The sequence below is a fragment of the Chenopodium quinoa genome, unplaced genomic scaffold (assembly GCF_001683475.1).
Source record: "Chenopodium quinoa cultivar QQ74 unplaced genomic scaffold, ASM168347v1, whole genome shotgun sequence".
Classification (NCBI taxonomy): Eukaryota; Viridiplantae; Streptophyta; class Magnoliopsida; order Caryophyllales; family Amaranthaceae; genus Chenopodium; species Chenopodium quinoa.
Window position 1 is genome coordinate 2,497,590 of NW_018743942.1, and position 27,234 is coordinate 2,524,823.

General features: G+C 35.5%; 2 protein-coding genes across 3 annotated transcripts; one reads left to right on the top strand and one right to left on the bottom strand.

Annotated features, from left to right (window-relative positions):
* The first annotated feature begins 9,890 nt into the window (after positions 1-9,890).
* LOC110688862 (ABC transporter G family member 22-like) lies at positions 9,891-18,510 on the top strand. The gene is made up of 11 exons (XM_021865620.1): positions 9,891-10,045; positions 10,253-10,673; positions 14,387-14,457; positions 14,994-15,229; positions 15,331-15,486; positions 15,628-15,811; positions 15,995-16,303; positions 16,817-17,104; positions 17,303-17,587; positions 17,688-17,795; positions 17,910-18,510. The coding sequence occupies exons 2-11, from the start codon at positions 10,289-10,291 to the stop codon at positions 18,120-18,122; spliced, it is 2,235 nt and encodes a 744-aa protein (XP_021721312.1). The 5' UTR covers positions 9,891-10,045; positions 10,253-10,288; the 3' UTR covers positions 18,123-18,510.
* Positions 15,125-26,974, bottom strand: LOC110688863 (prolycopene isomerase, chloroplastic-like). Of its 2 annotated transcripts, none has more exons than XM_021865621.1 (14): positions 26,261-26,974; positions 24,766-24,972; positions 24,575-24,674; positions 21,666-21,748; positions 21,509-21,565; positions 21,279-21,431; positions 21,080-21,158; positions 20,835-20,983; positions 20,608-20,742; positions 20,291-20,404; positions 19,318-19,428; positions 19,124-19,232; positions 18,681-18,952; positions 15,125-15,218 (listed from the first exon to the last, which is right to left on the bottom strand). In XM_021865621.1, exons 1-13 carry the CDS (start codon positions 26,855-26,857, stop codon positions 18,879-18,881), a joined length of 1,968 nt encoding a protein of 655 aa, XP_021721313.1. In that variant the 5' UTR covers positions 26,858-26,974; the 3' UTR covers positions 15,125-15,218; positions 18,681-18,878. The 2 variants fall into 2 exon arrangements, with proteins under 2 accessions (XP_021721313.1, XP_021721314.1); XM_021865622.1 differs by having other exon boundaries at positions 15,140-15,218; positions 18,805-18,952.
* Between the last annotated feature and the right edge of the window lie 260 nt (positions 26,975-27,234).

A 27,234-nucleotide genomic window follows, 5' to 3' on the forward strand; every position in this document is an offset into this window, starting at 1 on the left:
TATATTTATATTATTATTATTATTGATTAATTGGGTTATTTTTCAACTTGTTATTGTTATGAGTTTGACATGACAACAAAGGATTATGATTAGAAAACACACACAACACTCTATTTAATTGTCCGAACACGTGTACGACATAGATGGCCCTAGTTCTTGACTATGATTGATTGGAAATTCATCATATCTTAGTGGAATTTTGGCTTTTCAAAAGGATTTTATAAATGAGTCAATGCTAGTAGTAAGCTAGTGAGTCAATTAATTTTTAATGCTATATATGTGAATGGAGTTTTATTGAAGCATTAATTGATAGAAAATAGAAATAAAGCAAGACACCATGCATTATAATGGTAGCTAGATGTATGAATATTTAATGTTAGGCTATGTACGATATTGTTTTAGAAATAATATTAATCGTTGTTGTTTAGTGATGAAGTAATAAAATCATTGTTATGTCACTATCTTGATGAAAAATAATTTAAACTACCCCTAACTACAACTCAATTATACTACATAACCACAAATTAATTATCAAGAATTTTTTCGATTTTGAGTAATCAATTATGCCTTCAAAGAAAACTACAAATTTCATTAATAATGTTGTGGCGGTAAAACACGGGAGTATCGTCTTCAAAAAGGAGGGCGGTGCGTGGAAAGGCGTTTGGTTCGCAGAGTAGTATGGGTTTGGAATCAAGAATGAGGTTAAGGTGGTATCGGGTTGGAGCTTGATACTTAATATATACCACGTTTTTAGTTCAATTCAGGAATGTAATCTCTCACTATTCCCTCCTTTAATTTGATTCTCAAGGGAATGGAATGAGCTAAACCCACCTCCCCACAATTGAATTCATAGTTTTGACAACCAAACATATGATATGAATTTTAGTCATTCTAAATTCATACCTCATACCTATATATCGTGAACCAAACGTCCCTTAAGAGAGACCAAGGTAGTAAGAGTATTTGTGTTTTTGAGAAAGTATTTTGTGAGTCCAGACTCACAGTAAGGCTAATATAAATATATAATTAAGCTATTGGACATTGGATTTGAAGTACAATAAGTTTTTGAATGCCTTGAGTATTGAAATTTAAGGCATGTTCACATTTACTTAATTTCAGTTCAGTTTAGTTCAGCTCCAATAAGTTCAATTCAGTTCAGTTCAGTTCAGCTCCAATAAGTTCAGTTCAGTTCAGTTTAGTTCATCTCAGTTCAGTTCAGCTCCTAATTTTCCTCTCTCATACAATATTCATTTCAGTTTAGTTCAATTCAGTTCAACTCCAATCAGTTCAGTTCAGTTTAGTTTAATTCAGCTCCAATCAGTTCAGTTAGTTTAGTTTAATTCAGCTCCAATCAGTTCAGGTTCAGTTTTGTTTAGTTCAACTCCAATCAGTTCAGTTTAGTTCGATTAAGCTCCACTTAGTTCACTTCAGTTCAGTTCAGTTCAACTCAATTTAATAAATGTGAACAGGTCCTTAACGTTAGATTTTTTGACATTTTATATAAGTTTTAAAAATTATATACAAAGTAAGAGTATAAGTTAGTAATAGACATATTGATTTTAGAAAATTCATGTATTGCGATTCATTATAAAACAAACTCATCACCCATTAAATTTGTGTTTTTGTAATTATTATTGTATCGCGAAATAAACAACCGGTACGGTCCTAAGTACAGGTAATCTATTCTATTAACTATTATTAAAACAAAACATGATGATATCATTACAGGATATGTCAATCTATTATTTAAAAATTTCCCTTACTGTAAAATCTAAATACAGGTTAATTATATAGATAAATCAACTTCCAACATCACCTTTACTGTAATTATAAGTTTATAACCGGCTGTATGTGTTAGAAATAGGTAATGCAAACGGATTCTCGCGCCCGATCGAGCGGTGGTTCGCCCGACCGGGCGGAGGTGGCTAAGGAAAATAGGAGATCTCTCGCGCTCGATCAGGCGGCCCTCGCCTGACCGGGCGACGGACTCGAGTTTTTGACGAGCCCGATCGGGCGGCTTTCGCCGGATGGCTCGCCCGGGGTGGGTTTTCTAGATCGCCCGAGCGGGCGGTGTTCGCCTGACCAGGCGCGACACCAGGTCTGGAAAACTTAATTTCGCGCCCGATCGGGCGGCTGCTTGCCCGATCGGGCCCGCCTTTTTCCTAGGTCGGTTTGCTTTACGTGTCTCCTTTTTCCGGGACTCATATAAATACGAGCCTTGCTTCTTTATAAGAAATTCATTCACTTTTCAAGCCGAAAAACACAAAAACCTACCTTTTGAGATCTGAACAGTTCTTGAGCAATTCCACTCTTCGAGTTCGGGTGCACGGATTACGGAGAGAGTTGCGTTAAACTTGGGGGGCGTGCGTCACTAGGAAACTTGTACCGGTGGTGGCATATTTCGCTTCTAAGGCAGTGGATTTTGTTCCACGGCGCGACTGTGAGTTTGGGATCTTCAATCCAGGAAAGTTCTAATCTTTTGTTTGTTATTGATTTCAACAGTTATTTTACCAACAATTTAGAAGCGAAATATTTTTATTTATTCTGTTGATATCATGACTAGCAATTCTCAAACTCGTTATACCTAGATCTGTCTAAGGTTGAGTCTCTTGATGGAATTAATTATTAAAGATGGTCACAAAGGATGTTGATTGCTTTTGAACAAGAAGAAATTGATTATGTTTTGTTTAGGGATGCCCCAAAACCTATTGAGCAAACCAATGCCATGATTGAAATTCCTAGTACTCATGTTCCTGGGAATAAAGAATCTAGCACTAGTCAAAGGACCACTACTGTCATTGTTAATGAATCTGAAATCAAGAAATTTGATCGTGATAATAAGTTTATTAGAGGTCATCTTTTGAACAGCATTAAAAACAACATATTTGATTTGTAGTTAATATGAAATCTGCTAAGGAGATGTGGGAGTCTTTAGAGAAGAAATATGGTGTTGATGATGCTGGGAAAAAGAAGTATGTGACTGGAAATTGGTTGAATTTTAAATTGGTTGATACAAAGCCTATTATGGACCAAGTCCATGTGTATGAAAATTATGTTGTTGAAATTCTTGCTCAAGGTATGAAGATGTGTGAAATCCTTCAAGCCAATGTTTTGATTGAAAAATTACCTGATTCTTGGTCTAATTATCGAAATCACCTCAAGCATAAAAAGAGGGATTTAACCCTAGAAGAACTTGTGAGCCACATGAAGATTGAGGAAGCCAACAGGCTTAAGGATGTTTCCTCTAAGCCAAAGAATGTGTTAGCAATCAAAGCTAACCTTGTTGAATCCGGTGTTGACTCTGACAAGAAAGCAGGTGACAATCGTGCCAAGAAGGGGAACTCTGAGAAGAAGGGAAATCTCCAAGCTAAGAGTAAGATTGGGAAGAAAATCACTGTCAAGTGTTGGTCATGTGGTGAAGTGGGGCACTTTGCTTCACAATGCAAAAACAAGAAGAAGAAAAATATGAAATCGAATGGAGGGAACAAGGGTCGGCTCATCTGGTTGAGAATGAGGATGAAGATATCATCGCTGTAGTTGTCTCTGAAGTCAACCTGGTTGAGAACAACAGTGAATGGATCGTGGACACTGGTGCATCTAAACACTTCTGTGCTAACAAGGACCTGTTTGTCGGTATGGAAGAGGCAAAGGAAGGTGAACAGGTCTACATGGGAAATTCAAGCAGGAGGTACTTGGAAAGGGCAAAGTGGTTTTGAAGCTGACTTCAGGGAAGACCTTGGCTCTTCACAATGTGCTGTAAGTTCCTTCTCTTCGTAAAAATTTAATTTCTGGTGCTTTGTTAAACAAGTAGGAGTTAAGTTAGTCTTTGATGCTAATAAACGTGTGTTAACCCGTAATGGGGAGTATGTTGGAAAGGGTTACCTTAGTGGGGGCCTATTTGTTCTTGAGATTGTAACTGTTTCTTCAATGAATAAGATTTATGCTTCTGCTTATATTGTTGAGTCCTTTGAATTATGGCATAGTAGATTGGGTCATGTTGGTGCAACAAAATTGAAACAAATGAAAAGTTTAAATTTGCTCCCAAACATGTCATTAGATGGATTTGAAAAATGTGAAGTGTGTGCGGAGTCTAAATTCATGAAGAAACCCTACAAATCTGTTACGAAAAGAGAGACCACACCACTTGAGCTAATTCATTCAGATTTAGCAGACTTTAAGAACTTGGAAAGTAGAGGCGGGAAACGCTACTACATCACCTTCGTTGATGATTGTTCGAGATATAGTAAGGTGTATCTTTTGAGGACAAAGGATGAAGCTGAGTCCAAGTTTCTTGTGTATAAGGAAGAAGTAGAAAATCAGTTGGAGCGGAAAATAAAGAGCGTTCGCTCAGATAGGGGTGGAGAGTATGGCTCCGATTTCCTCAAGGATTTATGTGAAAGTGAGGGAATCATTCATGAAGTATCTGCCCCGTATACTCCGCAGCAAAATGGTGTGGCAGAAAGGAAAAATAGGACCTTGAAGGAAATGATGAATGCAATGCTCCCGAGTTTCGGGTTGCCAGACAATTTGTGGGGTGAAGCGGTTCTATCAGCTAATTATGTACAGAACAGAGTAACTCACAAGAAGTTAGACAAGACTGCATATGAAATATGGAAGGGTTATGCTCCAAACTTTAATCACATGAAAGTGTGGGGGTGTCTAGCTAAGGTGGGTTATCCATCGTTCAAGCGCTCAACTATAGGTTCTAGGACCTATGATACAGTGTTCATTGGCTATGCTGAGAATAGTGTCGCATACAGGTTTATGAGTCTGAAGATCACTCTATATCTGAATCTCGTGATGCAGAGTTCTTTGAACAAGTATTTCCATTGAAGAAAAACTTAGTTACTAACGATGTTTCTTCAGTTTCTTCATCTGCAGAGCCAGAAGATGCTTCCCCTAGGATTGAAAGTGAGATTCAACCTAGGAGAAGTAAAAGGCAAAGAGTGGAGACAAGCTTTGGACTTGATTTCCTAACAACCTTTATAACATAGTGTGGAAATCTGAGTGAATTCAAAGATAATCTAGATGAGATCATGCTGTGTCTACAGGTTGTGGATGAAGATCCGAAATTGTTTGAAGAAGCTATGAGTTCAGTAGATGCAACCTTCTGGAAGGAAGCTGTGAACAATGAGCTTGACTCAATCATGTCTAATGGGACCTGGGAGCTTGTGGACCTGCCAAAAGGGAGCAGAGCTATTGGGTGCAAGTGGATTTTCAAGAGAAAAATGAGAACCGACGGCACCGTGGAAAGGTTCAAAGCTAGATTGGTGATAAGAGGATTCACTCAAAAATTTGGCCTTGATTATTTTTATACTTATTCTCCTGTGACTAAAATTGCCACTATTCGTGTTTTGTTTGCCTTAGCTTCATCTTACAAATTGATTGTGCATCAGATGGATGTTAAGACAGCCTTTCTGAATGGCGATTTGGAGGAGGAGATCTACATGGAGCAACCTCCAGGTTTTGTAGTTCCTGGCATGGATAATAAGGTGTGCAGATTAAAGAAATCCTTGTATGGTTTGAAACAAGCTCCGAAGCAATGGTATGAAAAATTTCATAAAACTGTTCTTAGTTTTGGTTTTGTCATCAATAGTAGTGATGCATGTGTGTACTCTAAGATGTTTGGTGCGCAATGTGTGATATTATGCATATACGTTGACGACATGCTCCTGTTTGGCACAAATATGTATGTCATAAATGAAACTAAGAAGTATTTAAATTCAAAGTTCGAGATGAAGGATTTGGGAGCGGTAGATGTGATCCTTGGTGTTAAAGTTACTAAAACCAAGAAAGGGTATTTTCTGTCTCAGTCTCATTATGTGGAGAAAATTCTGAATAACTTTAATTGTTTTGATTTGCCTACATTGAGAACGCCCTTTGACCCTTCTGGAACTTTGGTGAAAAATGTGGGAGACAATGTGTCTCAAACTGAATATGCTAAGGTGCTTGGTAGTCTGATGTTTTTGATGAACTGCACTCGCCCTGATATTACTTTCGCAGTTAGTAGACTTAGTCGTTATACTCATTGTCCTAGTGAGCAACATTGGGTTGCTTTGAGGCGTGTGCTCAGATATCTGTGTGGAACCGTGTCTTAGGGATTGTGTTGGTCATCCTTTGGTTCTTGAAGGGTATTGTGATGCAAATTGGGTAACAGACAGCGATGAAACAAGTTCTACAAGTGGCTATGTGTTTACCCTTAGTGGGGGTGCAGTTTCATGGAAATCTGGAAAGCAGACGTGTATAGCTCGATCGACAATGGAAGCTGAGTTCTCGCATTGGATCTTGCTACACAAGAGGCAGATTGGTTAAGAAATTTACTTATTGATATTCTTTTGTGGGGGAAGCCGTCACCGTTTGTGTCTATGCATTGTGATTCACAAGCTGCTATATGTGTTGCTACAAACAGCGTTTACAATGGTAAGAAAAGGCACATAAGAGTCAGACACGAGTCTGTGAGGCAGTTTATTGTGAATGGGGTTATTTCGTTGGACTATGTTCGAACAGAGAAAAACCTGGCAGATCCTTTTACTAAGGGATTAAGTCGTAGACTAGTGGTGGAGCCATTAACTGGTATGGGTTTAGGACCTATGTTGTAATGACCTGAAGTGGTAGCTATTCAAGCTATATGACATGATACTTTGGTTTTAATAAATCTGGAACCTGTTTTGGTTGTTTTGTTTCATTGGCATGAGTCATGTGGATTTGTTATTTATGTATCATGTGTTTGAATCTATTACTCTATAAGAGTGGTAAGTTTTATCAGTTAGATTCCGCAAAGATGAGTTTGTCTCTTAATGTCATTAGTCCAGTTGTTTTCTGAGCAGGGATAGATGGAGGTTCTTAAGAGAGTTAAGACCTTTATCCCAGTGGCTCTTGAAATAGGATAGATAATGACACCGAAAGTTGAAGGGTTGAACTTATGTTCTTAATGTTCTAGTTCCATGGCATGCAATTATCTGGTTTGCAAGGTGCTTAACCGTGTTTAAGCCTGCAAGGAAAGACCTTTGAATTTGCTGGGAACGTGTGTGAGTAACACATAGGTTGAACACTTACGTGAGTACGAGAGGTGGCCTCTCTCAAGGGAAGATTGGAGTATTTTTTTCTTGAAGTGCTCATGAGAGCCAAAGTGTTGGCCAAGATTGGCGGAGTTGCTTAAGCTCTAAAGTCAAGGTATGTGTATTCAAGGTCCCTTCCTCGCTCCTAGGAGTTCAAATCTTAGGATACTCACTAGGGAATTATTGAAAACCTTGTGCACTAATGTGTTAGTTCAAACCTTTGGATACTAGCATTTAAGTACTAAGACTTTAATTTACTGTTCAGATTTCATGTTGAAAATACGCTCGCATTAGTGGGGGATTGTTGGAAATAGGTAATGCAAACAGATTCTCGCGCCCGATCGGGTGGTGGTTCGCCCGACCGGGCGGAGGTGGCTGAGGAAAATAGGAGATCTCTCGCGCCCGATCGGGCGACGGACTCGAGTTTTTGACGAGCCCGATCAGGCGGCTTTCGCCCAATGGCTCGCCCGGGGTGGGTTTTCTAGATCGCCCGACCGGGCGGTGTTCGCCCGACCGGGCGCGACACCAGGTCTGGAAAAACTTAATCTCGCGCCCGATTGGGCGGCTGCTTGCCCGATCGGGCCCCCCCTTTTTCCTAGGTCGGTTTGTTTTACGTGTCTCCTTTTTCCGGGACTCATATAAATACGAGCCTTGCTTCTTCATAAGAAATTCATTCACTTTTCAAGCCGAAAAACACAAAAACCTACCTTTTGAGATCTGAACAATTCTTGAGCAATTCCACTCTTCGAGTTCGGGTGCACGGATTACGGAGAGAGTTGCACGGATTACGGAGAGAGTTGCGTTAAACTTGGGGGGCGTGCGTCACTAGGAAACTTGTACCGGTGGTGGCGTATTTCGCTTCTAAGGCAGTGGATTTTGTTCCACGGCGCGACTGTGAGTTTGGGATCTTCAATCCAGGAAAGTTCTAATCTTTTGTTTGTTATTGATTTCAACAGTTATTTTACCAACAGTATGATAACATTAATAAACTATGCCAATAATAATTTCCTGATCACATGTCCAAAAAATAAAAAATAAAAAAAGAATTCTGATGACTACATACCATACGGAAGCCTTATAAAGAGAGAGATATGCTAGCAGGAAGCAGTATCATTTAAAACATGATAACAATAGAAGTACAAAATAATACAAATTACTCCAAATTTTTTTTGAACATAGAGTACTGCACTATATTACTAGTGCAAAGTTATATTTTTAACTTTGTTCAAAGAGAAAAATAAAATTTTCAATTTTATTATGAAAAAATGTCATAAAAACACATCAAACTTGAATGCATATACATGTAGGGACTAGCTAGGGAGTTAACATTTTGCTATGTTCCAATGTGTACTAATATAACTTATATATTACGTACATGTTTATGTCTATTGTCTTATAGACACATATTTTTACTTGTTTTGCTCCCATATACGTTGTATGTTAAATGTAATGTATTTGTATTTTGAAATACTACGAAATGGAAGCATATACTTCTTATATATACATTGTGTATTATGCTCCAGCCTCCAGCCAGGGTGTACAAAAATAACAATTGCATGTTAATTAAAATGTACTTCCCCCATTCTATTAATATTGCAACAATGAAATTTTTGCACTATTCATCACTCTTGTTTGACCTTATAATATAAATTTATACGTTAAGTAAAATATAGTCATGTAGGATCTTATTGGATTAGTCTCATAAAATATTTTCATAATATTAACTTTTTATAATTTTTACTCTTACACAATTACACATATAAAATGTGCTTTAGGATGCGTAATTTCCTTCTTGTTGCAATATTAAATTATTAATAGAATGGAGGAAATATCATATTGTCTAGCAATTTTGTTAGTATAGATTTTCTGTTTAACTTTTTATAATATTATCTTCACATGTGATTATTTTTTACTGTTATTTAGTCATTTAGTGATTTATTCGCATGCAGTAGTTTGTATGATTATAAGAGGCTAATGAATTATTGAATGTGACTTGATTGCTTCAATAAGTATGACAAATAATATATCAACAGTCTAGATTTAAAATATTACTGTAATCGTTCGTAATCAACAAATATGCTAGAATGTAAAAATTTAAACATAATCCCAAGGAATCAAACATTTCATCATATATAAGAACATTATCCCATATCTTTGAACTATCTCCAAAAAAAAATTCATTACGCGTGAGACGACAAAACAATAAAGAGCATACATAAGTGTTAATTACTACTCCCTCCGTGTTTTTTTAAGTGTTACACTTACTAAATTCAGTTGTGTCTTAATAAGTGTTACACTTCCTTTTTTGGCAAAAAGATACAAAAAATATTATACCTCTCTCCTCTCATGATCTCCACCCAAATCTATTACTACTTTTTATATTATATATCTCATTTCACATTCATTATTTTTCAATAAACTATTAACCCCACTATTTTTCTTGTACAGTTTTTAATATTCCAACTATCCCACTTATCTCTTATTTTATTTAAGTCAATTAAATTGTCTAAAACTATATGTCAGTCAAACTGTAACACTTAAAAAAAACACGGAAGGAGTATCATAATTAGAGTTTGATTTATCATCATGGTATATTACTATATTAGTACTTCCAATTCATATTTGATAATGATATTGTAAATCATTCTATAAATATAAATATTTGATTATTTATATATATATTATATATATATAAACATACATACATACACATGTATTAGTTGTATTTTGTATATGTTATACTGGAAAGTTGTATAAATTATAGGGGTGTTATTGTAATGTATATGTAAAGCTCTTGGGTCCCCTCTTCATAAATGCACCTTTATAAAGGATGGGTTGCACCACTAAAGTTGTCACAGTTTAGTTGTTCTTTCAGTTTTCTTCTTCAAAGAGATCACCACTTCCTCCTCTTTCTCTCTCCTCTTAAATTTCTTCATCTTTCAAACTTTGCCACCTGCAAATTCAACTTACCAATACAACTAAAAAAGGTAACTCCCATAACTAACTATTCTCAATTTTTTTGTTTTTAATATAAGCTTCTTTATTTGGTTATTTCAAGATTTATACCAATAATTTAATCTTTGTTGTTTTTGTTACAATAGTAACATCATGTAACACTATATTACATGTACATAACATATATGTACTAACTGTGTGCGTGCATGGCGTGCGCTTCTTATTATTCTTGTGTGTAGGAAATTAAATTATTATTAAACTAGTGCGTAGCACAAATGATGGACAAGGTAAATTCCACAATGGGCTTAGTCCGAACAAAATCGGACCAACTAGTGGAGTCGATGGCAGCAGCAATGGCGGCAATGAAATCCCCGCCATCAGGGGACGGGAGTATGGTGCCTACGGCTGATGGATCGCATAAATCGAGCCGTAGGATAACCTCTCCCGGAGTGAATAGGAGCAGTAGGAACTACAACAACAATAGTCACATTAGGAAAACAAGGAGTGCTCAATTAAAACTTGATATTGATGATCTTAGCAATGGGGCAGCCCTAAGTAGAGCCTCTAGTGCTAGCTTGGGTCTCTCCTTCTCCTTCACTGGCTTTAGCGTTCCTCCTGAGGATATTGCTGATTCTAAGCCCTTCAGTGACGATGATATTCGTAAGTCTTGTTAACTAATACTCCCTCTGTCTCTAAATATAGTTCTTTATTTTTTTCATCAGACAATCACCGTCATATTAAAAATTAAAAATAATTTTTTAAAACAGAGAGAATATTTTAATAAAGATTGCCAAAAAAAAAAAAAAAAAAAAAAAAAAAACACTCAGTTTCCTCCATTATAAATTAATACTATTAAGTATATAGATTATGTTTATTTTTTGTGTCAAAATAAGCCATTTTAGTTGTTTATTGTAATAGGTAATAGTGTTTTTATAAGCTAATTATGAAAATCGAGCATAACTCGATTACTAACTAGTTTATGTTTTTATTGAGTGGAAAATAAATTGTTTTGAATTTGTGGTAAATTATCAACTACGTATATAATTATAGTTTACTTAATGTCCAACTTGGTTAATATTGGAAAAGTATATAATTAAAGAAAACAATGGAAATACTTGGGTGAAGTATGCTAGAACATACTAATCTTTAAGATGACAACTTGTGCATGGTTTAGAAAATGACTAGCTACTATTCATAATGACTTCAAAAAGGGCTATGTAAATTTCCTTTTCTGTTTTTTCTAGTATTGACAAGTGGAAATTTCTATTTTCCAGTTGGGTGGATGATATTTAAAATTTAGTCAATTATCATCATTTTTTCTTTTAGATTTTAATGAATAGAAAAAGAGAGATAAGAGATTGTAAAGATTATTTCTCAAATCAATAATAGAGCCAAATAATATCCTACAAAATCTAAGAAAATCAAAATGAAAATTGTACTCCGTAATATATAATACATAGTAGTAATTAATAAAGTTAGAAATAAATAATATAGAGTCCAAACAATTTGGTTCACTATTGATTATTCCATTAACCTTAATTATAAAATTGTATATATGTATAAATGATAATTTGATAGCAGTAGATAAATTGCCTGCCAAATAAAAAGTAGGGTTAGTTGTTAATCTGTTATTATTGGTGAATCACTGGATAAAGTCCCTCCTAAAAAGTTATCTAAAAATGATTAGGTTATAATTTTAAGTTTTTGATACAAAATATTACTTCCTCTTTTCTTATTTCACTTTATAAATAATTACTTAATTAGGTATAGAAAATATTTAGTTACCATTTGTAATACTCATATATCATTACATTTGAGACAAAGACATAGAAGCGTTTCAAATTAAAATAAAGATATTTTATATAATAAAAAGTATTTATTAAACATTTTTTTTATACAATACAACTTTATTATAAAAGCATGATGACTTTTTTTTTTTTAAAGTAGTCATAATATAATCAGTTAATCACTCATGATGATATTCAATCCAAACATCAGTAATATCCCTAATACTTTACTTATACTATAACCCTAGGAATTAGCAAGTCTTATCACTTGTTAGATTATAGGTATAAGTCCTGAGGGTACGCTTTATAGGCAATGATTAGAGAAGGTAAGACTATTTCATAAAAAACGCGAAATCTTAAATGAAACGGACTTATAACAACTTAGTTCTGCGAGACTAAGTCCGCGGCTCGGGTCGTCTAATACTAGTTGTCAAAAAATTAGTGTTCCGCAAATGATGGATTGGTCCTAATTGATGTTAAACACAAGTAGTCAAGTAGCTAGTAGTGAGAAACAGTTGATAGCAACCTACCAAACATGAACGGCCATCACTATACTTTAATGTGAAACCAGCAACTATATGGTAAAATAAGGGGTCCACTGTCTACATTAAAAGAAAAACTTCTGGTGGTCTTTGTTTCCCAATATTAACGTTTAATATATGGCCAAGAAATGTAAAAATTATATATGGACCATACAAATAATAATATAATGTGTATTTTCCAAGTTTATTTTTATGATATGTCAAATTTCATGATTTTATTTTCAATGATAAACACCTTGATTGATCTACAAAACAAAAGAACGTACAACCCAGGAGACAACGGTCTTTGTTAGTGGAAAAGTTTACCTTTGTTTTCCACCTCTAGTCTTTGTATTATGGGACCTCTTTATCTTTTATGCTACACCCACTTGGATTCTGTTTAGTACCCACTAGGACATGCCCTTTGCTACATATGTACTGCATTGTCCACGCACGGTAGTACGTTCATTACTCGACTACTCGTTCAACTTATCTTATTTTTAAGAGTACAATCGACATATGAGTATAGGTATACCTAAGGTTAATGTTTTAGACCATTCGTAAATGACTGGATGGTGAAATCGTTATTTAATGACGTACTTATTTATCCTTACATTACGGCCACTAGATTGTGTACCTTTTGGAAGTAATATATGTAGATAGTACGAAAATATTACAATCCTTTTATCCTTAGATAGCATTTGATAGCTGAGGGAAGCTTGATTGTCGTTATTTCAGCAAACTAATTGAGGTTGATTTATCGACTCACTTCAAAACAAACATTGAGCCTTATCATCATCAAGTATATACATCTTCACAACTGTCTTGATTTGTTTTTGTTGGGAGAGGCTGTCATTTTGACTTTATTTTTTTGTTTGTTTTGGGGAAAAGGCTGGAAAATATGTTTTAAACAAACAAAATCCTGACTAAAAGCAATCTTACAGTGTAACTATTTACTTGAATTGCCAATTCATACACCCCATAGGGCTAATCAAATTAATAAATCTTAAAATATGTCTAATCAGGTCAAGATCAAACTCAACTTGAAACTTTATCAAGTCAAGTTAGGTACCTCTAAATAAAAGAAGTCATTTACACGTCTTATGTATCGTACCTGTCTTTCTTACATATTATAATCCGTGATTATTATTTCTAGACAAGAAGGGCGAAGTAACTCAAGTAAGTATATAGTTAGCCATCTGTATTTATCCAAAACTCAGTCATTATGGACCAACCTTAGTCCTTTTGTTTGACACATAATCCATTAAAGCCAATCATGCATCAAAAAGTGCTATATGGTATGCTCCCCAACAATTTTTGAAAAATTGAAATCCATGTTAACTTGTTGAACTCAAATCCACTGAGAAAAATGGAATCCATTACTTTGGCCAATCAAGCTTAACTTTACACACGTCCACTCAAGCTTGGTTTATTATGGCCAACTATTTAGATTCAAAGTTTATCAACTGATATTAACAATTCAACCTACCAGGTGACTCATGAGATAATAGTGGACCATTATTTTCAAAATCCTCCTTCCAACATCACCTGATAAAAAGTGTACGAAACGCCAGGCTCCCTCGTATAGAAGCTTGAATGTTCGGAAAAAGTTGTCATATTTTCAAGATTAGAATTAGACAATACTTAAATTTCATATCTTCCACTTGCTAAAATAAAGTGGTAGAGAGTACAGATAGAAGAAAAACTACTTTGTACTTCGTATTATAATGTGTAAAGGAATGCTCCATAAATTTAAATAAAATCATGGTGCATGTTTAGTTATAAGGATGGTAACAGTATACTTCATATCATGACTATTACCAATACATGGTCTAAACTCTAAAGACTCTAAGCTTGATTGATCATATATCGTTTATTCATTTGTACATTATTTATTGTTTTTCAGTCAAAAACCCAGATGATTTTACAATAGATTAATTCAACATTTCAATTACACCCTCAATAAACTCAGAATAATGACATAGTTAAAAAATATGGAGAGAAATTTTATATGGTGGCTTTTAACAAGTGAAATTGAAAAGAACATGCATTTTGGTTGTTGCAGCTGAGGATCTTGAAGCGGGAACACGTAGGAAGAGACTCGACGCAGAGCCAACTTTTCCAATCTATCTGAAGGTAATAACATGTGTATACTAACACTACTTATACAAGTATATTGCAGACATCATTTTTGTCTGCCTTCCCTCTAAATGTCAGCAAACAAGCATTCTCAATAGTGTTGATCATCCTGCATTTTTGCTACGAAAAGGCAGCATGTATTCTTTCGCTTACTACCTATGTATCTGAACAGGCCCGGGGGTTGGAGATTTTAGCTACACACTGATCAACGGAATCCCAATGCATTGAATATGGCTAATTAATCATGGTCAGGTTCAGTCTTGTACACCGTATGACAGTATGTACAAGACATCTATTACTACCATTTCCCGAACATGATTAGATCACACAAACTACTGGTTAGAAACTAGTTTAGAAGACCGAGGTAGACATAATGCCCCTTTTACTCGTAGGGAGGGTAGGGAAGAAACGAGAGAGCAACCTCTGGTGGCTATTTTTGTGCATGAGATTTCCTTCAAACCAATTTGATGCTATTATCGATTAACTATGAGAGGAATACTAATACGAGTTGATTATTGACTGAAATCTTGCAGTTTAAAGAAGTTACATACAAGGTTGTTCTCAAAGGATTTTCAAATACAGAAGAGAAGCAAGTCTTACATGGAATCACAGGTTCAGTGAATCCTGGAGAAGTGCTGGCTCTGATGGGCCCTTCTGGAAGCGGGAAGACAACACTTTTGAATGTTCTTGGAGGAAGGTTAACTCAGCCCAAAGCCGGAGGTTCTGTTACGTATAATGATCAGCCATACTCAAAACTCCTGAAAAGCAGGCAAGTACAAGTGTTAAATAATTCACTAATTAATAATAATATCATTAAGATTGATGAGATATTCAAATTTAAAGGCATATACCAACTTATGACATTTGCAGGATAGGGTTTGTGACTCAAGATGATGTTCTATATCCTCACCTCACTGTGAGAGAAACCCTTACATATGCTGCATACTTACGGCTGCCAAAAAAATTAACGAAGAAAGAAAAGGAACAACGAGCTATGGATGTCATTTGCGAGCTAGGGTTGGAGAGGTAACCTTCCCTTGTTACAAAGGTTTGTGGATATGATGAAAAGGAATAGTGCATTCTAGGGAGAATTGCAGATTCCTTATACCAATCCTTCGCAAAGAAGAACTGTTGATTATCTGAAATATTACATATATACATGTGCAGATGTCAGGACACAATGATAGGCGGTTCCTTTGTTCGTGGAGTTTCAGGTGGAGAAAGGAAGAGAGTTTGTATTGGTAATGAGATATTAATCAACCCTTCCCTTCTCTTCCTAGATGAACCAACCTCAGGCTTGGATTCTACAACCGCCTTAAGGATCATCCAGGTGTTGCAAGATATAGCCGAGGTAAAGTAACACATGCTATGTTTGATTATACTTATCAAATTTGTAATGAACAAGAAGTTCAAATACAAATCTTTCAGAAAACATATGACAGTTGACACTGATATCATAGTCTTCAAAACTTGAAGATATATAACACCAATTCCCAATTCATGCATCTTTATAACAATTCATGCATATTTGTAGGATGGGAAGACGGTCATAACTACAATCCACCAACCATCAAGCAGACTTTTTCACAAGTTTGACAAACTAATCCTTCTCGGAAAAGGAAGCTTGCTTTATTTTGGAAAGGCATCAAACGTGATGAGCTATTTTGCTACCATAGGGTGTACCCCTCTGATATCCATGAATCCAGCAGAATTCCTGCTAGACCTCGCCAATGGGAACATAAATGACGTAACTGTACCATCAGAATTAGATGATAAAGTACACATGGACGACCCAGAAACTGAAAGACCGAATGGTAAACCATCTGCTGCAGTTATCCATGAGGTAAGTCAGCCCTGACTCTCAGACACACTATAACACAAACAGGTTGGACAACGAAGAGAAAAGGCAGTCACACTCGTGATTTTTTACCGTCCTTACGAGATTGATTTAATTTAGTTCAATAGACAGTGTGTTAAAAGGATCCTAAAGTACAATCACATCTAAAATATGGAAATTTCTAAAAAAAAAAAAAAAAAAAAAAAAAAAACTTGAGCAATACAGCTCCACTATTGATAAAAACACACCTCTAGTCTAAAATGGAAGGATGTATTATAAATTTTCTATATGTATGCATTAAAGACATGGAATGAGTTTGATAATTCTGATAAGGCTTCTCCATTGAAACACAACAGAGTCGCATTCTTAGCATTATGCACAGGTATATGGTACATCCAATACTGAAAGGAAGTACAAGACATTAAAATGACATAATAACTACAGGAATATATTAGTTTGAAGGGAGAGAGTTAAGAGTCAGGTACTACAGCAAATGTCTCATATAAGATTTTATTGCAGTATCTTGTGGAGTCCTACGAATCACGAGTAGCAGAGAAAGAAAAGAGGAAGCTTGGAATCCCTATACCAATAAATGAAGAAATGAAGTTGAAATTATCATCTGTGAAGCGAGAATGGGGAGCAACCTGGTTTCAACAATATTCAATTTTATTCAAGAGGGGAATCAAAGAGCGAAGGCATGAGTATTTTAGCTGGCTGCGGGTTACCCAAGTTTTGGCCACAGCAGTTGTACTCGGGTTACTTTGGTGGCAGTCAGATAGCAAAACTGAGAAGGGACTAGAGGATCAGGTATACTCAAATCGCAGTCCACGATTTCATATCTTATTTCTTCCTAAATTTTAACAAGAATATTCCTATAGTGAAGAGTGATCTTTACAGCTTTACTGATATCATGAAAATTACTGGAGGGTATATAAAACCATGAAGTCAGCCATTACCATACAACAGAGAGATATTCTAACCAGACTGATCTTTCGACCTTTGCAGGCAGGGCTGCTTTTCTTTATCGCTGTTTTTTGGGGTTTCTTTCCCGTCTTCACAGCAATTTTTGCATTCCCTCAAGAGAGAGCAATGCTTCAGAAAGAAAGAGCAGCTGACATGTATCGATTAAGTGCCTATTTCCTTGCAAGAACGACAAGTGACCTACCACTCGATCTTGTGCTTCCAGTTCTCTTCCTGCTAGTAGTCTACTTCATGGCAGGCCTAAGGCCTGACGCAGTAACTTTTTTTCTAACAGTACTGACAGTTTTCCTCTGCATTGTAGCTGCACAGGTAATTTTCTTCAACTGTCTGTTCACAAAGTTCAGTCGGGAGATTTCCTAGCATTATCTGGTAGAAATCACTTTTTTACGACGATTTGCTGCAATGACAGGGACTTGGATTGGCAATAGGAGCTTCTCTAATGGACATTAAGAAGGCAACAACTCTAGGTTCTGTAACAGTAATGACCTTCATGTTGGCTGGTGGATACTTTGTAAAGGTACGCATAAAATCAATGTTTACAGGGCACTATATTCCCTTATTTACCAATCCCAACTCTATAATGACAATTGCACTCTACTGACCATTAATAACTGTCGTTCTTTGTCTGCAGAAAGTTCCGATATTCATATCATGGATCCGTTACCTTTCTTTCAACTACCACACCTATCGGCTGCTTCTCAAAGTACATTATGAGAATCACATTCAGCCCACAAATTTGATGAAATTTGACAGTGGCTTAATGGAGGTTGGTGCTCTGATTGCCATGGTCTTTGGCTACCGATTATTAGCATACATAGCCCTTAGGAGAATGCGGCTTCAATAATAAGCTATACCCACGGACCTATTCATTGGATTACAAGCAGCGCAGCCTCCAAATTTTTCTCCGATTCCAAATGCCTACCAGGGAGAAATCTGTCATAGTCACTGTCAAAAAGGGTAAGAAGAAAAGGCCAGCCTAGCAAAGATGCTGATCCAACTCCAGTTCTCCAAGTACTTTTAGTTATTACTTCAGCCAATGTAACAAAGAGCATAGAGAAGTTAAATGTCAGTTGCTTACAAGTGTAGTGATAATGTGCAAAATATATCTTGAGATAAGCTTTTTTCTAGTAATATCACTCTCAAATTCTCAACTTTATCCTAAGTTTAATGTTAGTTCTCTCTCTAATTGATGTAAACAGCTTCGAGTAATGGAAAAACAGTTTGAAGTAAAATTAGTTAGTTAAGCTTGTTGAAGCAGAATAATCATTCTATATGTAGAGCATTAAGTACACTTGAAGGTGTGTGCATGTACAAGAATCAAGTATAAGCAACTATATTAACAAAAAAAAAAAGTGTTTTGATGACTTATTAACAAACAAAATAATAGTACACATGATTTCACCTCAGCATCTGCGGCTCTACTTTTCAACGTGAAATGAATCAATTCAGAGCCCTGTGATGCAACATCTTTTTTTCTGGTCCAAAAAGTATATTCTTTGCATGAAACACCTCAAAACTTTGTTTACCTTCACTTGAACAAAGTATCAGTATGCAGCCCCATGCAATGCACCCAATAACCATGCTTCACTTTTACGAGTATTCAGGCCAATGTTCTAAACCAGCGAAGCAAGCCAAGCAGAGCAGCATCTAATGCAGGGGAGGATTTCTCAATCCCTACAAACAAAAAACAATATTAAATCATTTTATCACCCCGTATACATTTGAATATAAACAGAATAAATGAATATATGCAAGTAAATTTTCTGCATTTTCTGTCACAATTTGACAGCTAGGGCTGATAATAGAACTTCATCTAATATTTACTAATGCTCGGATAATACTAACCGATATCAGCAGCCACTCTATGAGCACACATTATTCCTGAAAAGGCCACAGCTATGACCCCTTGCCCAGGGAAACAGCTATCACCAACACAGTAAAGACCATCTACAGCCTGCAATTACAACAATAGAGCCTCATTCACAAATCAAGATACAAGTGGAAATTATGGAGTGTCAAACCCAAAACTTTCAGCTAACCGTCGTATTAAATGGCATTCCCAATAAGCCTTTAGGAACTGAGCGTGGCATAGGTCCATACGTGCCACTATCACGAGCCAAAAACCGTCTGTGTGTTTTAGGAGAGCCAACCTACAATGAGGATACATTTAAATATTTTAAAAGCAATCTGGGAGAGAGAAAAGAGAAAATGATATATGAAGTAGTATAAATTAAATTTTGCATTTATGAAATTCCAATACTGCAGCAGGAAAGATACAATAAAGGATTTTCAATGTTGATGCTTTGCTGTTTGACAAAACTCCACTATAGAGACTATTTATTACTTTCCATATTGTCATATTGATATTCCCCCGTTGGTGACCCAGGGTAGTAACAACAAATCCACTTAGATGATTCAACACTAACGCCATGTCAATGTTGAATCTTTGTTCAAAGGGTGTAATGTCAAACAAGAATGAATTTTCAAACTCAAGACACTAAAGTTAGAATGTGAAAACACAGATCTTAAAGTGAAAATCGTCATAGCTAAGCTACCGAAATTGAAATATTCCTGAATTAAATGTGCATTAGTCTATATCTTCAAAAGCTATTTTTATATACTGTATGTAAAATAAAATCACAAAAAAAAAAAAAAAAAAAAAATACTCCGTAAATAAATAAATAAATAAAAATCTAAATAGAAGGGTGATTAACAACATTAAACCTTCAAAACAGTTAGAATTAATGTCTATCAAATGATTTTATCCCTCATCAATCTCTTACTTCTTAGATTCAGTCTTTGTGGCATCAGAAACTACTCAACCAGAATAAAACAACCCAACAAGGAAACATACAAGCAGAAAAGGGGCAATGATCAAGGGCTTGATTTAAATACTTGGAAAAGGGCACACACTAAACCAGCATTACAGTTTAAGAGAGAAGGGGTTAACATATTAGTTAAATGCCCTCAATTCATAATTTTGCGGAAAGCTGGATTTTTCTATACCAATACCTCTTTAAACAGTATGGATGATTTAAGCCCTGGAAAAAGTTTCTTTTCTAATCTGCTTATGATTTCATCAGCAATGAGCTCCTTCTTTTTGTTGTAGTCCGATGGAGATAATCCCTGCGACATCAAAAACTGGATTATTAGGTTCACCCAATCCCTTCGGACATATTAAGATTTCAATATGTTCCAAGTACTTTTAGAAACTTTAGAATTTAAAAGGAACAAAGAATTACAATCAAAATAAATAAATTAAGATGCAATCTCCTCTAAAAAAAGGAAATAAATAAGTCTAGAATAAGTAACAAAGTCATAAGGTGCACCTGCCAGTCATCAATGGAGGAAGTTGTAAATATATGGAGAATGTGATGTCCACTTGGGGCTAATGAAGAATCGAGAATGGTGGGAATGCTCAAGAATATACTGCCATAAGGCTCCTCTAGATTTTTCCAATCACTCTGTAAGCAAAGAAACAGCACCATTAGTTGATTTGTGCCTCAATATAGCACCATAAGGTCCATAACTAAATGTATGTCATCAGACACATCACCTCAAGAACAAAGTGGTGACAATCTGTATCTGGAGGTAATACTTCAGCCTTGACTCCCATGTGTATTGAAAGAAAGGATGGAGCTTTAACATATAATTTCTGAAAATCTTCCTCTTCTTTTGGCAGATGTTCGGCTTTTAGAAGTTTGCCTATAGTAAAGATATTAGTGAATGTTACTGATGCAAAAGCTAAACTGCCAACTTCCAATTAAAGGAGTGAGTTCCTTCTTCCTTGCCCAAACTTACCAAAGGTATCCCATCTAGTAGCATTTGATATGATGGTTCTGGCATAATATTCACTTCCATCAGACAGTCTCACTCCAACCTGTAAAATTAATACATAAATGCCATTAACACGAAGCCACCAATCTGAGTTTCCTAGTTTGCCTTCCAAGTCTCCAATCATTAACAATATTCCCGCATCTTAAGCTAACTCAGAACTTACAGCCTTTCCATGCTCCAGAATGATGTTTTTAACATTTGCTTTGTAAAGAATGTTGCTTCCGTGATCAACGAGACCTTGTGCCAGGGATTTGGCAATTTTACCAACGCCGCCAACAGGATAGTTGATCCCTCCAAAATGCCTATCACATAAAACCTATCATAAAGCATATTAAATGATAAAGAAACTAAACAAAATTATTAGAACTGGAAAAGGAAAATGAAATATCTTACCATACTTGCATTTATCATAGGAGTTTGCATAGCATTAACAGTGCTGACAATAAAACACTGCAGAACATGATTACCCATTATATCAAACTGTAATCTTCTACACTATGTTATAAGGCATGCCAATGATTGAATTTTTAAGTTAACAAACTTGAGTTACCTCAGCATCTATGAAAGACAGCAGTTGAGGATCTTTGATGTATTTACGGGCAATTGCTCCAGCATTTTGAGGCAAATAATAGGCTGCAAGTGCAATTGGCATCTAGAAATTAACTCCAAAAAACCATGATTTATTCTTAGAAAGTCAGAATGTCATTATAGCTTTAGGGAATTACATGTCTATGAGCAAAGAATGGTATGAAAATTGAAGTCTTTTTTTTCAGCATAAAATTCAAGAGCAATGCAAAGTGGCACTTACTTTACATTTTGGCTATCTTATCCATAATATCGAATTAAATCTCTAAAAAGCCAAGAAATTCTCTTTATCTTTCAAAAGAATAGACACAAAGACAAGCATAAATTCAACTCTAATCAATTGATAAGTAAATTAGCAAAAAAATACTCCCTTCTTTATGAAAAGTGGTTTATTTGTCCATTTATTGTGGTTATTTTAACCCGATTTTGTTGTTGTTTTCCCTATTTAATTCCCTTTGTAACTCCTTTTTGTATATAATTGTAGCCTTTGGCATCCCCGATCCCTTTTAAGTGTGTGTTCGGGTTTGTAGATGCAACGAGAAATTATGGATTTAGCATGAACATGAGGACTACTTTAAGGAGGCATGCACCATTCAAGGAGCGGGCGTGAACAATAGGAGGGGTCGCTCCTATTCTGTGCACCACAAACTGCCTTGGCCTGATCTAAGTAAAGCGGGCGTGCACCTCTTATGGAGCGGGCGTGCAACTCTTATGGAGCGGGCACTCCTAATTCTTGAACTACATTCTGCCTCCCCCTGCATTCCAAGGAGCAGGAACGCATTACAGGAGCAGCAGCAATCCTCCCAGATCCTTCATATTCTGCCAGCCTACTGCAGTAAGAGCAGGTGTGCAAGGAGTCCAAGAGCGAGCACTCCTAGCCCTAGAGCGGACACTCCTCCTGTAAACCCGGTTTTCTCGACGGAATTTTCTATGTAATTTTCGGGGGTATAATTACCACCCTTGGCCTCATTTTTACGGATCCTCTTTTCCCTTTAGCTTTCTTAGGCCCTTATCTCGTAGTTAGTGCTTCAAACTCTCATTAATTAGCTTAATTTCTGAGTATTTCTCTAAAGTTAATCATTTGTACTACTTTAATTGAAGTTTGTGTTCTTGATTTCAACAACTCCTCTCAACTTTGAAGCTTCTTAAGTAATCTATTTCCTCTAACTCTCTTTCTTTTATGTTTTTATTTACTTTGAATTGTTAATTTCTCTTTTAATTTTGTTTATTATTGTTGTATGTTCAATCTACTTCCACCTTATCACTTCTCTCAACTTCTTAAATTAATGCTAGAATTAGAACTTGTAGCTATGTTGTTCTTCACCATGATTAGTAGTAGTTCCTTAGCTAGGGGTTAGGTTAAGACCCAACCAAACCATGAGTTGATGAATTGTAAGTGCTTGCATGTTCACCTTGGGTTGATAATTGATATTTGATTGTTAAAGGATTGGTTATTTGCATGTGTAATTAGGTGGCCACTAATTGGTCATGTCTTCACTTCTATGCTTGCATTGAATGATGAGGTTTAGTTGTGAGCTTTTTCTTGATTATAGTTCCTTATTTAGATGTAGTAGTCTTAGTTGAAATAATTAGGTGAGAGATCCCAATTATTTGTGCCTTATTGCTTTCTCAAACCGACCGAAAGACAAACCCGAGTTAGTAGTCTACTTTTGATCATTGAGACTTGGTTGACCTATCTTGTTAGTTGAGTTTTGGTTTAGGGGTGCTTAGTGCTGTGACTTCGAAAGAAGACAATGTTGATATCCCATTTCATCACCAAAGTTTGATTCATATTTGTCAATTGTATTGATCTTGTAAAGAAATAAACTAAACTTACCAAATACCAAAGAGATTTTTTTTTTTTTTGAACGAGATTTTTTTTTTTTTTTTAACGAACGAGATTTGTTTTGAGAAAAAGATATTATGTAGATTTTATTTATTTCTATCTTTTATGCTTTCCTAATTAGATGACATTTGTAATTAGGAAACTAAATAGATTTTAGGTATAATCAATCTAGGATTATTTAGGATTGGGAGCAAGTAAAATATCCTAATTGATGTGGGTTTCTAGCTTGGCCTATATAACATGGTTTAAGCTTACTATAAAGTTAAATGATGATTTATTGATGAGGAAAAATCATTACGAGGGTTAAAATAATGATGGTTTATCAGGGTAAATATAATGATGGTTTATTGAGGAGGAAAATCATCAAGAGGGTTATTGTCTTATTTTGTAGGAACTTAATAAAACAGTATTTTGTTTAAGGGGAAGAAATCTAAATTCCTAATAAACATTTTCTCTTTAATTATCGTGTTTTGCTAACATTTCTATTTCGTGTTTGAGGGTGAATTCCCAAATCGTTCCATTACAAACATCCGCTATAACATATCTATCGGATTAAATATGGAAAATAACTACAAAATCGGGCTAAAATCAGCACATAAGTGGACAAATAAACCACTTATCAAATTCCCCCAAGTTACTTTGCACAAAAGAAACCGATAGACTGGTCCGCTTAAAGAAAAACACATGCATAGATAAAAGAATCCTTAAGCAATAAAACTCGAACATGAGGTATATGCCTAAGATCAACCACGGTCATGACTAGCCAAGGCCTAGCTAACCACAGTAATTAAATTGTTTTAGTAGCACAGAGTTAAATGCAAAGAGAACCACAATTATTTTCAAGTTTCAACACTCATGGAGGAAGAATCAAAGTAACTCAGCACATTATATCTTTTTTTGGTTATAGTACCACCCAAACATATCAGATCTTTTTGGTCACTACAAAGTAGAAACTCATAGTTCCACCATCCTAAACTTATCTTCATTATTTGATGAAATTGTTTCTAGGATCTCAAGTAAGTACTTACCAAGGGTTAAGCATTCAAGGGGCTTCTGAAAAAACTGCCCAAAAAGGTAGATTGGCTCCTCAAGTGACTTCAGCTCCAATGAATTCAGGGCATTAAAGATCTACGTAATTCATACTATTAATAACACCAATGGTCGACAACGGAAGAACCCAAGTTCAAGATTAGCCACAGAAGCATAACTCAAAACTGACCTTCCAGCACTTTCCATAAAATTTCAAAATTCCGTCCTTCTCATGGGGAAATCTGGTAGTTAGTTCAGCAATAAAATCACTGTACTCTCTGTGCACTCGAACAGAAAGGTTATTTGGGAGGTGAAAATGAACAGTAGTCGGGTCTGGTATGACTTCCATCTTACATCCTACTGCAGCTAATGCTTGAGTGATTAAATTCAGATTACCCTGACCAATTTAAGGCATTGATAAAGAGTAAGAGGTACTGGGGAAGTAAACTGACAAATTAAAATATAGCAAATGAAAAGGTAAATACATTGTTAATAAAAAAACATAATGCAACAAATTTTTCTCTCTTTTCTAGCTGCCTGACTATCTGTCTTCCCTCCCTCCCAGGCTCTCAATCTTCCACGTCTATCTCATGCCCCTTGTAATCATCATCTGGATGGGGCAAAATCATCATATTTTACTACCATCATCTCATAAACTTGAGCTCAAAATTGATCACGTATGCTCAAATAAACATAGTAACATTAAGCTTCCTGCTTCACAACCCCCACCCCAAATCCATTCAACACAAATTCATCTGGAATTGCAAGAGAATTCACTTGAGCCTTATTCCATTTGACTAAATTTGGATAAATTAAGTTCAAATAAATTCAGGATAAATAAGTCATGTTCAGAAAAACAAATTAAGAAAAAAAAAAGGACAATTTTCAGACAATTACAAATACATAATAGTTTAAACAAAATAAGTAAAAATAATATTCAGTCAATAAAAGTTCAAACAAAATACTTCGTAAGTTAAATAGATTAGACCCTTAACATCAAATTCCAAGACTGGAATAAAAACAACAAACAAAAACTTTATAAACAAGCTTTAACCCATTGACGCATCTGGTGTCTGTGAGACTTTAACAAGCAGGCAAAAAGGCCAAAGCATTATAGGATACAAAGGAAATTATTTTTACAAAATAGCATGCTTAATAAGAACATAGTATCTATCAGTGTCACATTGTATCTTAATGAAACAAAATTGTGACAACCTATGGTAACGCTACTATAGCCAATACAGCGCAGAATATGAAACATAATGGAATCAACAAGCCAACTGTTATGTCCATTGTCACATAATGGATCATTATATTAAGGAGTTAACACATAAAGCACATATTCATTGAGATAAAACTTGTTACAACATCACTCCTATGTTGCTCTTGCAAAATGCATAACATTTTATCCAATTCTCTACACTATTACATAAAACGAAAATAAGTAACATCACCAATTCATCATTACCATCATAATCTTTCATATCTATATTAATATAGAGCACATATTGCTTGCACAATAATCATTAAACTCGAAAAAGGGTTCTAATAGTCTAATCAATTCACATCAATGCCTTGAAAGTTCTAACACCACAGTAAAATATCACTAAATTCTAGTTAGCCTCAATGCTGAAATACTCAAAGCAATGCAAATCAAAGTACAGAGAGAATCACAGGACACAAACCTTGTCACTAAAACCGAACATTACCGACGAACCGACATCAAAAGTATAGCCAGCTTTCTCATAAAACCCAGAGCTACCACCAGGGATCACATACTTCTCCAAAACCAAAACCTTGGCACCCTTGACAGCTAACTGTGTTGCTGCAACCAACCCACCAATACCAGACCCAATCACAATTGCATCATAGTTCTCCCTTTCTTTACCTTCACCACTTTCTCTCTCAACTGTCTTATCAACATTCATCACTGCTCTTAACCTATCTTCAATTCCCACCTTTTTTCTATCCACCCCATCAAACCCAAATCCCATTTTCACAGAATTAACACAATAAACCCTAAATTTTTTACTTGGTGTGTGATTTTCTGTGCCATAGAACCCTAAATTTATACTTTTGTAGCTATAATAATTACAAGATTTAATAGAGCTTCGAGGAGCCCGTAAACTGTAATTGAACTGGGTATTTGTAATTTTAGTAGAAAAACAAGGAAAAATATGATTTGTTGCTTTGATATGAGGGAATAAGTAAGAATTCGTGGAAATTTTGGGGTTGGAAGATGGTAGAAGAATTAGGGATGGAGAGTTAGCGAGGAATTGCATACTGAATTGCGATGATGGTGGAGGAGAGAAGTGGGGTGTTAATGCTTACTGGTTACCGTTGGTTTCCACTAATCCATCTCCAAACTCTTTTAAAGGGGACATTTAGATTCGCAAATTAGTATAAGGTTGGAATAAAAAATGGGGTTAATATTATATTGGAAATGGATACTTAATAATTAATATTATGGTGCTTGATTTAATTTTGGAATAGAATATCTCATTATTCTCTCCTTTTTATAAGAAAATGGATGAGTCAAACTCGTCTCCCTAAAAGTTTTTAAACCCCATTTCAGATAGGTTTGAGATATGGATTTAAAATTCTTATTTTTGACAATCAAACCTATGATATGAGTTTTTAGTCATTCTAAACTCATACC